The sequence below is a fragment of the Hyposmocoma kahamanoa genome, unplaced genomic scaffold (genome assembly GCF_003589595.1).
Source record: "Hyposmocoma kahamanoa isolate Upper Pololo Valley unplaced genomic scaffold, ASM358959v1 202, whole genome shotgun sequence".
Taxonomy (NCBI): Eukaryota; Metazoa; Arthropoda; class Insecta; order Lepidoptera; family Cosmopterigidae; genus Hyposmocoma; species Hyposmocoma kahamanoa.
The window spans coordinates 14235219-14253143 of NW_020653726.1; the positions used below are offsets into that span (position 1 = coordinate 14235219).

Here is a 17925-nt window from a genome sequence, read left to right on the forward strand (position 1 = left end):
CAATAATGATATGGGCCGGTATTTGGATCGGCGGAAGAACCGATCTCATTTGGATCAGGGGTAACCTCAATGCTTAAGTTTACGCAGAGAGGATTGTTTCAGATGTTATCATCCCTTTGCGAGGCCAGTTGGGTGATTCATTTCAACTAATGCATGACAACGCACGTCCACACACGGCTAGAGTCGTAACACGCATTCTTGCCGAAGCTCGTATCAACGTTCTGCCGTGGCCTGCTCAATCGCCAGACCTCAATCCAATTGAGCACGCATGGGATATGCTTCAAAGCAGAGCTGTGCCGAGTATGCATACCGTACATACTCTACAACAATATTTTGACTTGTTACAAAACACATGGGCGGCCATTCCTCAAAGTGATTTTGATGAACTCATCTTAAGCATGCCAAATCGCTGTAATTGTGTGATTCGTGTTAATGGTGGAAATACAGATTATTAATTTTCTTATCTTTACAATAAAAATGAGCAAAATCATCATTTTCGCCATTTTTTTGTCATTTAATTGACGCCGTTAATTTGAGTTTTTTCCCACAATTTGCAAAAACATCAATTTTAGTTTATTTTAATTAAATATAGGGGTAAGCGGTTAAATAAAACATAAGCATTAAAGTAAAAAGTCGTCCTGGAAGACTGGATTTGGTAAATATTGCTTAAATAATTTTTATTTCAAAAATATTCACTTGATCCCTAGACACTTTTGATGTGTGTATTTTATACAGACCACCATACCTTTGCCTTTTCCTTGTTAAAATAATACCATTATTAACCTTCATTGAACATTTTGTCACCCTTGACTCAAATAGGCTTGTGGGATTTCTATCCTGTGAACTAAGCACTGAGAAAAGGTTTTTGCTAATCTGGGGAACATACCAAACATCTCTTAAGAAAAGGTTTTCAATCTTATCTCTAACATTGGCTTCAATATGAACTGTGCCTTTCCCAACAGCCTTTATCATGTTTCCGTCTGCCGTAGTTACTGTGTGAGTTTCACCAAAGTATTCAAAATCTTGGAACAGATCTCCTCGCATAGTGACATGATGTGTAGCATCATTGTCCACATACCAATCATCATAATCAGCGCCAGAATCGGTTGAATTCACCGTTAGTAACATCATATTAGAACTACCAGGTTTGTTTTCCTTCTCCTTGTTGCCACCCTTTGGGCAACTCTTTTTGAGATGACCAAGAACCTTACAAATAAAACATTTACACTACTTCTTTGTCCCTTGGTCTTTTTGATCATTCCGCTTAGCAACCTTTTTATTAACCTTCACATAAAGCGCAGTTTCATTGGATGCAACATCAACAACATTAGCGTTGAGCGCTTTTTCGTGTGCACGCAATTGGTCCGTAATATTGTCTACTGTTCTATCATTCTTTGACATTAACAGCCAGCTCGATTTAAATGAAAAGTAAGTATCCGGCAGCGTGTCCAGGATGTTACAGATTAGAAGTACTTCAGGTAGTTCCACCTTACCTTCTTTCAGTAACTCTTCCTCCAGACTATGCCACAGATTCTTTAATTTCGATATATGAGTCGACATGTCATCTGACGGATCCGTCTTAAGTTTAAAGAATTCTAAACAGATCGGAGAGTCGGCTCTCATTAGGTCCCTCATGTAATCTATGAAGTTTGTCCCAAACTTCTTTTGGTGTAGACAATCTGATTACTTTACCAAGCGTCTCATCTCTCACATTGTTCGTTATCAAGAGTAAGGCTGTGCTCTCTAACTTCACAAAATCTCGAAGTGTCTTATTGTACAAATCTTTTGCTGTATCACCGCTTCCATCTGAGGGTCGTACCGGCTTTTGTGTTTTACCAACCACAATATCCATGAGCCCGTCCATACTTCTTAGCAAGGCTGTCATTCGGTACTTCCATGATGCCCAATTGTGGCCGTCTAATTTTGTTAATTGAATTTTGGTAAGCTCCATTTCACTCATTACCTTGCGGGCCTGGGCCCATAACCAGTTGGAGTTGATGGTGGTTAGAAGATGTGGAAAGCTTAAGCTTGTTTAATTAAGCCAGATAAACACAAATAAATAGATTTGTAAAGTACTTAGAGTTTTGCTTTTATTGACAGATTTCAAACATAACAAAACAAACAGGTTCTAGTTGTCATAGTAACCCCTTTTTTTTAACAGTTTCTTTGTTCCAAATATTTCAATCGCTTATGGTTCGAACAATTGAAAATGATCAAGAAGTTTATATAAGCTTCTTGAAATTGACGTAATGGGTCTCTTTCCATCTTTTGCGCATTCAATGAGTAGAAAAAGGACAGTTAGCTATTTGATTATTTTGTGTGCTTTTGTAATTTATATTTATGTATATAAATTAAATACTATAAAACTGAACAAAATAACACTTTTAAATGAGAACTATGATAACACAATATATTTGTTTAGTGAAAATATGTTTTTACAAAATCCTGTTTTTACACTTTACTGCTGTAATGTTTACAAGTTAATATTAAATGGTACTGCATGATTGACAACCGCGCTGTTAGTCGAACAAACGAAGACTGTTGCGCGATTGACGCTCTGTATGCGATTTTAACGCCCTACAGATTTGAACGCTTTTTAACGCGAACCCGACGTCAATTTATTGGTAGGTCAATGGTTCTTTCAATCACTTTTGCAATAATACATTACTTGGTTGACAGGTTCGTCATGGTACGAATATGAGTAATATTACAATAAGCTTACTTTAAGCTTACATAAAAATAAGATTGTTTTTGGAAAGGTTATGGTAGGCCCCAGATCTTTCAAAGTGTCAGTTACATCAAAAACTGAATAGTTTATATTTGGTAAATTTATTCTTCTTTTTCTTCTTCCTCTTCCTGTCCTTATCCCACGCTAGGTGGAGTCGGCACAACATGTATCATTTGTTCCACTTCTTCTTTGGTAAAATTACTGTGTTTTGTAATAAGTTGTAAAAAATATATAATCATAAAAAAGAAAAATTTGAAAATAATAATTATTTATTTAAATATTATAAGGGTGAATAAGCTTAATCCATGTATTCATTTAAAAGTTTGTTAATTGATATTATTAGGGTTCCGAAATGTTACTGTTTGTTTTGATTGTGATTGGTCCGAACACTTTATCTACCGGTTCGACTAGCCAATGACATTGCTTCCCTACTTGCGAAAAAATGGCGGGAATTGAAAAAAGAAGGGATTTAGGAGTCAATATCTTTAGGTGAAAGAAAAATTTATGTATTCGTATTTCATCAAATGTTCAAGTTAGATTGCTCAGGAATTATAATGATATTTTGTGTTACAAATTTTGTTGATACGGTGTTTTATTGGAGCGTTTGGAAGAAGTCTACAAAGTTATGGAACAAAACTTGTTGTTTATGATGTCAGAAGTAATATAATCTTGCGAGATAGTATTTTAAAAATAACCGTGTATAAAATAGGCTTTTGAAATTACCATCATGGTAATGTGTATTTTTTGCAGGCCATTTTTAATCAAAATTGCTAACGTAAAATCCAATTTATCGACAATAGGCATTTATTTGTATCTATTGAATATTGTCAAAACTAAAAACGTGTCAACAGCCATATTATTATTATTTATTTAGCATTGGCTATGGAGCCATCAGCTTAAAAATGTAACAAATAATTAAGAACTCAAGACGTAATATACTAAAACTAAACATTTATTCGTGTCAAAACTGTATCTACAAAAAAATCTGCTTTTGTAGCGGTAGAGCTCCATAAGAAAGACTCCGTCCAGGGATGTACTACCACCTTATCTGTTTCTGCCGCCAAGCAATAATGTGAGCATTACTGCATTCCGATTTGGAAGGGTAAGGGTGCTGGTGAAATTACTGGCACATGGGACTGTCAACTTATGTCTAAGGGTGACGGGCACAGTGGCAGCGACCCTAAGATCTTTGTGATTTAAAGGTCTGAGTGGCTTTTCAACGGCGTGTCGCTTACCACCAGGTGTACGAATTGTTCGCCCCGTCACTTGGTTTAAAAAAAACACAATGGTTATCTACAAGGTAAAAATATTTACAGATATTAATTAAAATGCTTACGATATTATTGGATAATTTATTACGTTTTATTATAAATAAATCTTATCCGAATGTAGTCATATCCCGGAGGAATGCTCTTGTGCCAGCTGGATTGTCCCGGGGTACCTGCCAACGTCAATAATTGTTTTTGAAATCATAATATATGGACAGCAATTTATCTGCAATCTGTAACAATGAGCAATATAATATACCATTTTTACTTACACTGTGTCCGGCCACATTGATCCAAAAAAATCTAAAATTTTCGTAGGCTTGATAATATCCTTCCAGGCGATCATTTTCCCAGATGGGTTTCCTTTCAGCGTTCTTGTAGTTCTCTGCACCATGCCATTTAAGCCGATCTACCCACAGGATTTGACCTAAAAACAATTGACGTGCCAGTTAACGTGTAAAGTTTTTAATACTTTACATGTAATCTTAACCGTTGGTGTTTGAACACAGACCACATAAATACTATGTTTGAAATATATTTTGCACGAGAGTAGTTTCAGATAATTCGACGTTCGATTTAGTTAAACAATCGTAAGTTATTGATTCAGAATCTCTTTGTTAGATACATAGGGCGCACTATAAGTTTCCGGAACTGGCCACTTACATAAACAATATTTAAAAAGTAATCACAACATTTGAAAATGGCACTCTTTGGCTGTAGAATACAGTTTGTTTCATCTGACTGTCACTTGTTTTTACATTGTGGCGTCATTTTACAAATTGGTTGTCTCCATTACCAAGGATTTAACTGGTGAAAATTTTCGTAGTATGATTTTCTACGATTTTAATTGATGAAGTGTATTTTAACAGCTCAGCGGAGCTTCACTCGGCTTCAAACTGATTTTGGCGATGAAGCACCAGGCAAGACGACTATTTATAGCTGGTTTGCAGAATTCAAACGCGGTCGTGTAAATTTCAGTGACGAATTTCGTGATGGTCGCCCGTCCACTGCTGTGAACAACAAAAACATCGATGCTGTGCGCCGTATGATCAAAACAGACAGGCATGTGATTCAGGCATACCATGAGATTCGGGCATCTTTAGGCATAGGCATGAGTCAAATACAATCAATACTACACAAATATTTGGGTGTGATCGGTGGATCCCACACAATTTAACTGAGCCTCAAAAAACGGATTGCGTCACTTGGTGCAATGCCGTGCTTACCAGATTCAACGAAGGGGCATCAAATTTGGTGTGGGACATAGTAACAGGTGATGAAACATGGATTTACAGTTACGATCCCAAAACAAAGCAGCAATCGAGCGTATGAGTCTTTCGAGATGAGCCGAAACAACCAAAGTGGCGCGCGTGCAAAGTGCCTCTAAGTAGATGATTGCTTCTTTTTTTAATAAAACTGGACACGTGGCTACTATTACTTTGGAGAATCGTTGTACCGTGAATAGTGATTGGTACACTACCATTTGTTTGTCGGAAGTTATTGACAAACTCCGTAAAAATAACCGTAAACGCCGTATCATCTTGCACCACGGTAATGCTAGTTCTCACACGGCCAGACAGACAAATGAATTTTTGAAGGTGAACAACGTTGACCTTATGAGCCATCTCTCGTACAGTCTCGACCTGGCACCTTGTGGCTTTTATTTATTTCCAAAAATTAAGAACTAGTTACGCGGTCATCGATTTTCATCACCTGAAGAGGCTGTCGAGGAGTATGAAAAATATGTTTCAGAGATTGTTACGGAGGAGTGGCATAAGTATTTTCAAAATTGGTTCATTCGTATGAAAAAGTGCATTAACGCTAACGGAGAATATTTTGAGAAACAATGAATTCATTTCTGACCATTTATAGTATTTTTTTCTTATCCATTCTGGAAACTTATAATGCGCCTCACGTATTTTAAAAATAAATTTTACACTATGTTCTTGAAATTTCATACCTGGTGTGCTACAAATGAGATCCAAATTCCCGTTGTATTTAGTCAGAATAATGTTCGTTTCGTTGAGAAGCTTCTCAACTGAAATTTCAAAATGTTGTTAGATACGTGTTGCATAGAGAAGAGTTGTGGATTTAATCAGTGATAATACTTTGATACATAAGTACCAAGATACAAAATGTTTTGAACATAACAGACCATTTGGAAGCGTACACTAAATGATAAAGATAAAGCGATTAAAGACACGATAGCACTAACTCCCTTCAGTAACAGGTTTCATGAAGTCGACGTTCAAGGTGTTGAAAACTGCTCCACTTTGCTGTCCCCATACCACATGATTAGAGATATTCAACTTTGGCCTTATTACATCGTTCATAAACGACGCTAGATTTCTGCTCGTCATGTATGATCCATCGCGGATCATCATGTCTCTAATAAATTCTGAAAAGTAGATACACCTTCTTAGTAATTTAATCAATGTATCGCGTTTTGCAATGAGGGCATAACAATTTTGTATTTCAGTAAAACACAGAATAATTGAGATATCGAGCTGAAATTTATCTCAGGTACAGTGCATCGAATTCCATTTAAGAATGTGCCCTGCGTATCCTCTTCATATCATCCGCGGCGGGTTTAGACCCAGTGTCCAAGTCAAAACGTGCCATGTACTTTGTATCTAATTTGTTTTATGTAGTTTGCATTATTTTTACGATCTTCATGTGATAAAAGCTCTTTTGACGTATACACACATATGTGGCTTTATAAGGGTTACGACTTTGCAATTTTGAACTTTTGTACAACCTGTACTTTTACAAATGAATAAATTATGAAGGAATAAAGAAGTCCTATGCAATAACGTAATCGCACTTTTTAAAAGAAACTTAACGAATCTAACAGTAAAACGCATGTATATTAACCAGTTCATGGACAGTACCTACGTAAATAGTCCCCCACATAAAAATGTCACTACTTTTCTTTGTGCCGTAGTGCAGTGAATGAATGTAATTCAATATAAAATATTGAATACAAATCTCTGAATTTTCTTGATGCTTCTCTATGGATAAGTAGTAGGAGGCAACTACACAGAAAGCACTTGGAAATAGCACTCGTAAAGCCCGTAGTTGTTTTTTTGAGTCCATTTAGCCAAATGGGGTACTCCAGTACTGTACTGTTCATGAACGGGTTAAATATATTTTTTTAAATTGTGGTGTTATTAAAGTACCATATGAATCCAAATCCATCGTCGTGGGTCGGGGCCAAGGCATTTTAGTTAATATATCATAAAAATCGACATTGTATGTTGCATTGAACACTGCCTGCTGTGTTTGACGCCATTGTGCTGTCGAATTCCAGTACTGGCCTTCGTTAAAGAGCCTTTCAGCTTCTCTAGCTGCGGCTTGGATATTGTCGTAGCCGGTCTGGTCGACTAGCCCGGCGGCGAGGAGCAACGGGCCCCAGGTCAGGGTGGCATCTACAGGTGATATCCAAGCATTACCCATTGCCACGCCCCGGAGGTTTGATCCGATGGTACCATTTTGCTCTGCCTGGTGAAGTATATATTAAATAAAATAAATATTAGACAACACATACGTTTCTCTGATCCCGATGTAAGTGACTAAAGCGCTTGTGTTATGGAAATCAGAAGCGACGGTACCATAAACACTCAGACCCGAGACAATTTAAATATTCTACGAACAAAATTATTCGACTTTTTATGCTTTTTAAGCACATATTTAGGAGAGGTGTAAAATTTTACATATTATACATAAGTTGTTTCCTGTAGTTCGTGTTACATGCGATTTTATCATAGATTTTTTCTGTATGGATTTTATTACACCAAGGGATACATATGTATATACATATATATACATATATGTAAATAAAAAATATAAAAAAGTTAAAGTTTTTTTTCCAAATTTAAAAAGTGTTTAAGTATGTATTACATATCATAGTTATTCCTCACAATTACAGCTGCAAATGGGCAAAATCTCAAGAGAATATACTTTTTATTTACTGTGTAGATAAAAATATAGTCTCATTAATATACATTATAGCATGTGAATTCTTTTTGTAGTACCTCGACGTAATGTGCTTGTGACTACGCAAAGCTGCCTCGCCCTTGGGCGTGGTAGGATGTTTTATGGTGGCTCTTCACATGGCTATTTGTATTTGCATATTTGATATATTTGGCAAATAATCGCTATGTGTAGATAGCGTGTTTGACAAGTATTTGTCTTGCTTGCTTATTCGACGAATACAGCAAACACCAGACTCGCGTTACCGCGCGCTGGTCGGGTCCTCGACGCACTTCAAAAATAAGTAAGAAATTGCCCACACCATGGTTATATTCATTATTTTAACACCTTATTTGGCTCCATATGTAGACAGTCATATTCGTCGGTATTTTGTAGAAAGGGCGAATGCGCCATTTCGAGATATTTTTCAGGGGAGCACGTTTCAGGTTTTAACGACTGCGAGGTTATGCGAGTGTAAACGAGTTGAAGGCTGAGGTTCAGAATACGATTTGTAATACAATTCATCACAACACGTTATTAAAAGTTACTCAAAATGAATTCGTTAAAAGATTAAATTTGTGTATCCAAGAAAATGGAGCTCATTTCGAGCAACTAATTAGTCAGATTACCATTTTTTTTCCGTTTTATTAAAATACGTTAAGATTTCATGGTTTTTTTTCATTTAATTAACCAATTTTGTGAGAGAGATTTTATTCTTATAATTAACCCTATCGATCGATGCAATAAAAGTGCAGGGTGCATTTTTTTCAGATTAAAGAGGGTTCGATTCCCGCGTGTTGCTACAAATTTTCGAAAATCAATGAATGCATTTTTATTTCTTTTAAAAAATAAAGGAATGTTTCCTTTAAGGAAAAATTTTGTATCTCCAGTATTTAGAGTACTTTCCCTCCAGGTGGTAATACAAATTTCCAACCTGTATATACTATGACAGTTATTCGCAGTCGACAGTGGGGTACCGATCCGAGATGTGATATTGCTAGCTCATTCTTTTGACACGGGTTTTCGAAACAGATTCAAACAGGATAAAGAGTTAGTAGTACTGGAACATAATTGTTTTGAAAATTAGTAATTACACCTGAAATTTGTCATAGACGAAATACATATATTAGGTACACTAATTAATCCATTTGTGTTGATATACCCTTTCCGCTACGCCCTGTACAACAGTGATGTCACAAATTATACTAAATATTGTGATGTTAAAGCACAAAATGGGGAGCTGTGGATTTTATAACTGTAGAGAAGAAGAAGGAAAAGAAGCAAAGGTTTAACTTACTGCCTCTCAAGCTGAAGCCGTGGGTTTGAATCCGGGTTTGAGTTTGTGAGTAAACCTTTGAGTTTTTCGGAATTGATCTCTGCATGTTGAAAAAGGTTCACAACCCTCGAAAAACGTGTGAATCCCCAATCTGCATTGGGCCAGCATGGCAAACTAGGGCCTAAACCCTCGCTTGAGAGAAGACAAGTGCCCAGCAGTAGGACGTAATGGGTTGATGATCATGATTGTAGAAGTAAATTATACTAAACGAAGTAATTTTCATTTAAAAATGTGTAACTAGTGAAGACATATCATGTGCTCACCTCATGAATACGAATCCCCATATCGATAGCCATTTTTCCTCCATACGATTGTCCATAGATGTAGAGAGGCACTCCCTCAAATTCGGGATGGACCTCGTAAAATCCACGCATCAAGTTCAAGAAATCTAGAGCTGTTCAAAATAGACTCGTCTTAGTGGAGCCATCATCACAATTATATGCACAGCTGTAGGTACATCTAGGTGATTTATATTGAAACTAATTAGCTAAAGCAATCTCACAAGGTGCGGTCCTGAGGCCGCTTGGGCCTGGGACCAACGGGTACACACATATTGTAGATATATATATATTTTTCATATCTATAGGTACACACGACTTCATAGCTATTTCGTTGGTCTACATAGTTCCGTATACAGGGTGTAATCGTTAAGTGTACCCGGCGAATATTCCATAAATATAAGAAGATATCAAAAAGCTTTAAACTGATATCGAAAGTACGTTACTTCATGTGTAAGTCAACATCAATAACTTTTAAAAATAGAACTAGTAATATCATTGACTTACAATTATTTGTAAGCCAATGAGTAATATCCAAAATTTTAATAATAAACGCTCGTATATATTTAATATAGACATTCGTAGAGCATTAGTTTTCCTACTGTAAGAGGTAACAATAAGTTCACAGATAACAAAACTGCTATAAATAAAGTAATAAAACTATCTTTTAATTGAATAATTGAAGTTGGTCAAATTTAATAAAAAGTTTAAATAAGTAAATGAATAAAATTGACGATTTTTTCACATTTTATCAAATTGACCAACTTCTGCTGTCTACATTTTTTCGTCCCTTACAATGAAATGATTCTTATATGAAACTGAGTCTGAGTTTTTTTAGTGCTGATCAGCACTAAAAAAATTTGATCAATTTTATTAATTTTTATGGATAACTCACACTTGACCAAATAATTGACTATGCCATTATATTTTTATTCAATTAAAAGATAGTTTTATTACTTTATTTTGTATAAGTTTAATCATCTGTTAACTTATTGTTACCTCTTAGGGCGCGTTCCCACTATGTCGTGACGATAGATTGTCGTGCAGTTTACAGTGTCGTGGCTTGTATATTTAAATGAAGCTGTTCACATAGAGCACGACACGATTAACTGTCGTTCACGATTTTTTATCGTTACAACGACAAACTGTCGTCATAGTGGGAACAGCTAGAACGACAGTCGTCAGACGATAAAATAACGTCACGATAAAAACGTGACGACAGATTGTCGCAGCTCCTATTATCGTCACGTTTATTTATCGCTGTCCGCACGTATTCTGCTCCCTGCCCTCCCCTCTCGTACCCGCGCCCTCTGCTCGCTTTGCAGTAGCGTTGGGTCGTAGCCAGAGATAGGCAAGCGCCCGGGTATTAACCCTAAGGGCTAAAATCGGGTTAAACCCCGAAATCGAAAATTATTTACGTCTAAATATTTGTTGTGAATTGAGTTTTGTTCAAATTTAATTATATTATTACATATTATTACAAAATATTTGTTGCTTTATTATCAGGACAGTTCGATTTACCTTTCTATTGAATAGATTCGCTTGAAAAGTTCATTAATAAATTGATACAAAAAATCGTTAAATCGTACTTGAATCGATCTTCATTGCGAATCCACAGGATTGACAGGTGGTGGGTATTATGTGAAGATGCCTCTTCTTCGTGTAATAAAAATATAGAAATTGGTTACAAGTTATTGTATATTATGTTGTTAGTGTTGGAATTGTACCAAATTCTGTATTCTTCGTTTCTGACCACGATTTTGGGCAGTAATGGGTTAAAACTCGGCGCTTCGGGTAAAACCCTGGTGACAACATGGACGGGTTGATTGGGTTTTAACCCACTGCCCATCTCTGGTCGTAGCACGTTTTGACAATACCTATATATATAATACATATAATAAAAGAAAGCAACTTCGTGTACCGTTTGACATAACCCTAATGGAATTCTTTTTAGTAGCCTCGGATGTACCCAAAACTTTCTTTTCTTTGTTTGCTTCCTCTTCCGCATTTTAAAAAGTTAAACAACAACATTATTAAAATTTCGTCTTTATCCATTTCGAGCAAACACACACTACCGGCTTCCAAAAGAACATACAAGCGACTGCAGTGCATCAAACGATTCTGTCATGCAAACGACATGGAGGCTGTTGTGAAACGATAAATTTTCGTCACGATCTAGTGGGAACAGCTAGTCACGACAGTCGTTCAACGATGAAAAATCGTCCACGACGGATAGTCGTGATATGGAAACATTCTAGACACGACAGTCGTCCAACGATAATAAAACGTGACGACATAGTGGAAACGCGCCTTTTCAGTAGAAAAACTAAAGCCTCTCTACGAATGTCATATTAAATGTATGGGGCGAGCGTTTAATATTAAATTTTGGATATTTCTAGTTTTATTTAAAAAAGTTATTGATGTCGATTTATTAATTAAGTAACGTACTTTCGATATCAGTTTAAAGCTTTTTGATATCATAAATTTAGGGAATAATAGCCTGGGCACACTTAATGATTACAACTGTATAGAACCGTACTTGGGCACCTCATAATTGACTGCAAAGAAAAAAATAAGATACTTACCAATTTCGTCGTTAGTAGTGGTTAACAAATTTAAATCCTCAACGTAACTGAAGCCTGTACCGACGGGGTTGTCAACGAACAGTACATTGAAGTCTTTAACCTAAAAAAATATTGTCAGTAAGTACTAATTATTATTGATACAACGATGAAACAGAAGAAAAATTCCTTTGTTCTGGTTGGATTCGAAAGAGCGGCTGTTTGCCAGACCGGGGTAAACCTAATCTTACCTAACCACTCTCTTAACTGAGCTACGGAACAAATCAGCAGACCTCACAAACTTCTCTAAGTGCCCGTTGCCGATCTTTGTTTAGATTTCAACGTTTTGTTTGGCTAGTTACAACAAATGAGTTCACCACTAACTACACTAAGTATTAATAACTGTAAAAGTTATAAAGGCTAAAAACTTAAGGTTTCTTTTCCTCACTGACACTTAAAATCGAGAATCATAATAAATTGGGGAATTTGTGTGGTCTTGTAGAAACAGAAAAAAATAAATACGATTATTTATTAGTTAGATTTAATATACATTTAATATAATAGCAACAAACAAGAGCTTTAATTTTGTAGATAAGAATAAAGCTTAAGGGACAACATTATGGAATTGTCAACAATCAGTTTTTAAAAGTAATAAATAAACAAGAGTTTAGTTTGTAGATAAGAATAAAACTTAAGCGACAATGTTATAAAAAATTTCAACAATAAATTTTTAAAGGTAATAAATAATATTGTATGCACTATCTACATTATCAGTGAACAAACAAAAGGCATGTGGACATTTAAAGATTTATGCACTTCTTTTAAATGCACGATGAATCAAGTGTGCCAAATTTAGTTTACACCTATTATGAAATTTATTATAGTTGCAATGAAAACCTTTTTAAGTCTTTTTTAACTTAATTAGGTTTAAAATATTTTTACCCATGTATAATTCCTTTCATTGAAGTCTTCGTCCAATGGTCCTAAAATTTGAAAGTTGCCTACTGCTGTGGAGGATCCCCCAGGGCCTCCTTGCAACCAAACAATCAGAGGCCTTTCTGTGTAGTGTTCCACATTAGCAAGAGTGAAGTACAGCCACCAGAACATGTGAGCTCCTTGTCGAACCTCTACATAGCCAAAGTTTTGGGGGAATCTGTCCCCCTCTACTTGACCTGAAACAAATGGAAAAAAAACCTTTGAGCTTTAATTAAGATAATATACAGGTAAGGTAAAAAAGACAACAAAAGCTTAACTACTAGAAAGTAAAACTAGGATTTTTAAATTATATGAGTAAAATCCTCGGCAAGATGCCCAAGATGCTGGCAGCTTTCCCCCTTTGTATTGCTATGCTAATGCGTTGGGCAAGGTAGCTGCCGGCCCTTGGGTTTCCCAGACAGTCTATTAAACTTTTCGATAAAATTTTGTACAGATGAAGTGCACTGGGACCCCACGGGCCAAGGGTTTCGACTCCAAAAGCTGAGCTCAATTTTATGAATACTATAATGTATTCGTATCACATCGTCAACACCTACAACACGCTCGTTTTTGAAAATGGAACTACAAATATTACGATGTTGTGGTTTCGTTTACAGAATGGAGAAATGTAAATTTCTCGACTATCTCACCACAAGAAGTGTTGTTAGAACTCATCGCCATATTTATTTATTCCTTTGTACCTATTCATATATATTATAGGAGTCGTTTACTCAGCGACACGGAATTGCATTAAACCGTTCAGAAAAGGGCATAATCTTGACCGGCTAATACAAAATATTGAGTTAGACGACTCATAACAAAAGATATACCCACAACAGTTAAATATAGAGTATTTAAGGCTCATGTCGACCTTTTTCGCCGCCGCTGTCACACGTTACTTTTTAATTTGAGGCTCTAACGGCTCGTGTGCACAGAGACAATGGCGGGAGGCATTTTTCTGTTTCTTATTCAGATTCTTGCTGATATCTATAAACTTCTTATTCTTCCCATTGAACCTCTATCCAACCGCTACGATAATGCCGAGTGTAGGTTTCAATGCACTTTTTTTAATAACACCAAGTGACGGGATGAACAAGTCGTGCGCCTGCTGGTTAGCGACACGCCTGTCCATAATATTGCAGTGTGACTCAAAACCTCAAATCACAAAGACTTCAGGTTGCGTACTGCGCCCGTCACCCTGTGACATTAGTTGACAAGTTTTATGTGCCTGTAATTTCACCAGCACCCTTAACTTTCGAAACCGGAACGCAGTAATGCTCACATTACGGCTTGGTGCAGAAATAGGTAAGGTGGCAGTATCTCTCTGAACGAATTCTTTCAGAAAGAGCTCTACTCGTACTAAAACTCTCCATTCCCTCCATTCACTCAATTCCTTCTGATCTTGTGTCTTCCTCATTCAATTTTTCTCTGTTTTTTTCTAACAAGATCGTCCTACCAGAGCATCTGCAACCTTCCTACGCTCCAGTACCCTTCTTTGTGTCTCCACTCATGTACCTTTCTACCTCATCTATGGTTTTGTGGCCTGCGCATTTCCACTTTCTGGTGGCCTTGGCTATGCCAAAAAGATTCGTTCTTCTCGGTAGCTATGTATTCCTGAACCGATTTCGGAGAGAGATAACCAACCCTTTCCATAGCTCTCTATGTGATCCGTAGTTTTTGCACTATCTTGGCACCGTCAATGACTCCGTCCGTAGACCATGACTGGGAGGACGCATTGCCTAAAATCCTACGTCTACGGCTGATGGGTATATTGGTACCCTTGACCGCTTCCGACAATTTGCCAAAGGCACCCTAGCTTGAGCGAATGTGGTCAATCTCGCTATATTATCCGGATATATTAAGTCTGTTCCAGTTGCATGTAGAGATGCTGTTAACTTGGAGTGTTTGATGGTGAGAGGGGAATGATACCTAGAGGTAGATGTTCTAAACGGTGGTCGGATCAGATTTCCGAACAACTGGACCTACCTGTAAGCGTCGCACACCGCCAGGCGACTGGGTGTAACCGATGGAGATTGATAATTGGCAGGATGAAGTGGAATCCCGATCATCAGCAGTGAGGAAGCGATTAAGAAGGAGAAGAAGGTCTGTCCCAAGTAGATGTGATCTATGCACATTGTAGTTTTATCTATGAACTAGAACTAGTTAATCGTATAACCTGTGTATAAGTAATAAGAATTTTCTTGTACAACTTTCGAAATAATTACAAAAAATTAGTCCTACTTTGCAGCTAGAGTAATGAATGGGTAAAAGTCGAGCACATAACGCGCAAATGTCTGCTATGTTAAGTTAATCATATTGTTCTCCCCCCGAAAGGCGTTCCCGCCTTGTCGTGGCGGTGGGGCTTTAGTAGCCGTGGTCGATTTCATCCCACGGTGAAGCTAAAAGGAAACCCACGAGACTGGCCGATGGTGGTAGGCTGGTCGGAGGAGGAGGGCGTTCCGCGCGGGGTCGTCTGGTCAGCGAGACCGCGCGGATCCACCCTGGGAAGAGGGTCGCGCGGGGAGAGACGTGTCGGTGTGTCGTTGCCGCTCGTCCTGTCCTCCGCGACTCTGGCGGGGCTGCACCGCTTAGGGAGATGTAGAGGCGGATGGGCCGCGGGGGAAGAGACATGTCGGTGTGTCGTTGCCGCTCGTCCTATCCTCCGCGGCCGAGTTTGGGCGGTTTGCCTGTGGTGGGCGCTTCAAGGGACTCTCCTTGGAGAGTCCACGCGGATGCGCGTTAGGTGTTGCGGCGGAGCCTGCCATCAGATCCGCCGCAGGGGCTGGGGGAGCAGCCACTGAACTTCACGGTTGAGTGGATACTGTCCTGGCCCCCTATGGCCCCTGGGTAGCAGACTCGGGGGAGTTCGTTGCCCAGTGTAGAGCTCGATGGAAGGCTCGTCTGGTATTCGGCGAGCCTCACATTCGGAGTCGGGGGACCGATGTGTCTCCCTTCTCGGGGAGGGGCTGCGCAGTGCGCGGCCAGCCAATGGTAGGGCCGCGGACGAAGAGTGCAATAGCGTACCCGTACGCCCTACTTACAGCGGAGAGGAGGAACACTACGGGGGTATAGTGCAGTCGGGCTGCTCCATTGCAGGGTTCAGTCCAGTCCCACATAACCCCGGCTCTACCCCCGCGGCGGGGCCGGGGTATCTGTAAGCAGATTCCCCCGGATTAGCAAAAAAATCCTATTGTTCTACTTAGAATTACAGAATAATTCTAAGTAGAACTTAATACTTCTTATACTGTTCTAACTATCTTTATTTTAGCAAATATAACCTAAATGTTGTAATATTTTTCTTTACAAATAATATAATTATAAATATGAAATTATACGTAGCAGAAAATTCAAAGAAACACATGAAATCTCAATACGCACTTAACCTGAACTAATGCCTAATGCTTTAACTTAAAAGAGACTCGTACCCATCAGTGGGATGCGTATTCAGAATTACATACAGTTATTCGCTCATATTATCCCTTATTCTAAGTTTTCAATTTCAACAACAAGATATGGAATGATACATGTAAATAAATCGAGCAGGTACATTACCGGTGACAGAATGGCTCGAAGCTATTAGAAATAATATGAAAGGGAGTAACATTTTGTATTGCACTGAAAACTTAACACACAATAATAAAATGTAAAATGCTTATAATTTTTATTAATAATCTGTAATCGCAGTCGATATGACTTATCAACTCGGTAAGTGAAGATTAAAGTATTAATGTTATTTCAAAAGGACTCAATACATTTTTGGTTTAATTATTGTGAAGTAGATTTATTACTCTTGCTATTACTTGCACTCGCTTGTTACCCTTGCTCTCGCTGCCTTGGGTTGGCTGGGATCTCTTTTAGAGATAAGTCAATCTTTGTTCGCTTAATTACAGGATAAAAATTTGTTTAGTATTTGCATTATAGAATATCCTACATGTAGGTACAGGAAGCATTATGCGTTATTTTTTTAATTTATATATATACTTTTATATAAATAATACAATACATAATTTCATAATAAATCATATGATGTTTGTTAATTTTTAACTCACTTTAATACACTTTAATTATTTAAAAAAAAATGGCGGGTGTTTGTAGTTACAATTTTTACACCAATTGTTTTGTTATGTTTTCTATCATTTTGAGTTGTAAATTTTTTCGTCCTTCAGGACAGGTTAAGGCGTATAATTTGGCTATACTGCCAGACTGTAGTTTTTCTTCAATACTTTAGTTCTCTGACATTTTTTCGTAAGTATTCGTCAATAGTTTAATTTTTTGTCATTTTTCAGTCTCTACATAGTTTAACGTACTTTTTTATTTCATTTATTTCACGACCATGACTTAAATCCAAGTCCTTGAGTTGAAATATTATAGATAAAAAAACATAGAAAGTAATACACTCACCGGCAGATGTAGCGGACCATTAGCAAAAACCCCCAAATGATGCAGTATTTTTTCTAAAGTATGGTCATTTATTTTACGTTTTATTTTATGTCTAATTTGAAAATAAAAAATTAGTTTACCGTCCATTTTTTCATTAATTTGTTTTCATATCCTAATATAACAAGTTTGTTGACATTGCATTCTTGTAAATTTCGTAAAGTTTAATTGGAAAATATATTTTCCCCTCACTAGCTCGGAAAGGTTTTCTTTCTCATTAGATATCTGTGCGCAAAAGTGGCAAAAGCTTTTAGGTTTTAGAAATTCGAACTTGACGATGGACGGTGGTGCACCTAACTTTTTCTTTATTATTATTTATTAAATTTTGACTTAATCCATGTTAAACAGCAGCTTTGTCATTGTCACAAAA

The 17925-nt window shown here is 37.3% G+C and overlaps 1 protein-coding gene across 1 annotated transcript; it reads right to left on the reverse strand.

The window, feature by feature from the left end:
- Positions 1-4106: 4106 nt before the first annotated feature.
- LOC113226889 (retinoid-inducible serine carboxypeptidase-like) lies at positions 4107-16722 on the reverse strand. Its single transcript, XM_026459685.1, has 9 exons — positions 16671-16722; positions 13086-13315; positions 12168-12267; positions 9568-9698; positions 7176-7497; positions 6212-6394; positions 5957-6034; positions 4269-4423; positions 4107-4169 (listed from the first exon to the last, which is right to left on the reverse strand). The coding sequence occupies exons 1-9, from the start codon at positions 16720-16722 to the stop codon at positions 4107-4109; spliced, it is 1314 nt and encodes a 437-aa protein (XP_026315470.1).
- Between the last annotated feature and the right edge of the window lie 1203 nt (positions 16723-17925).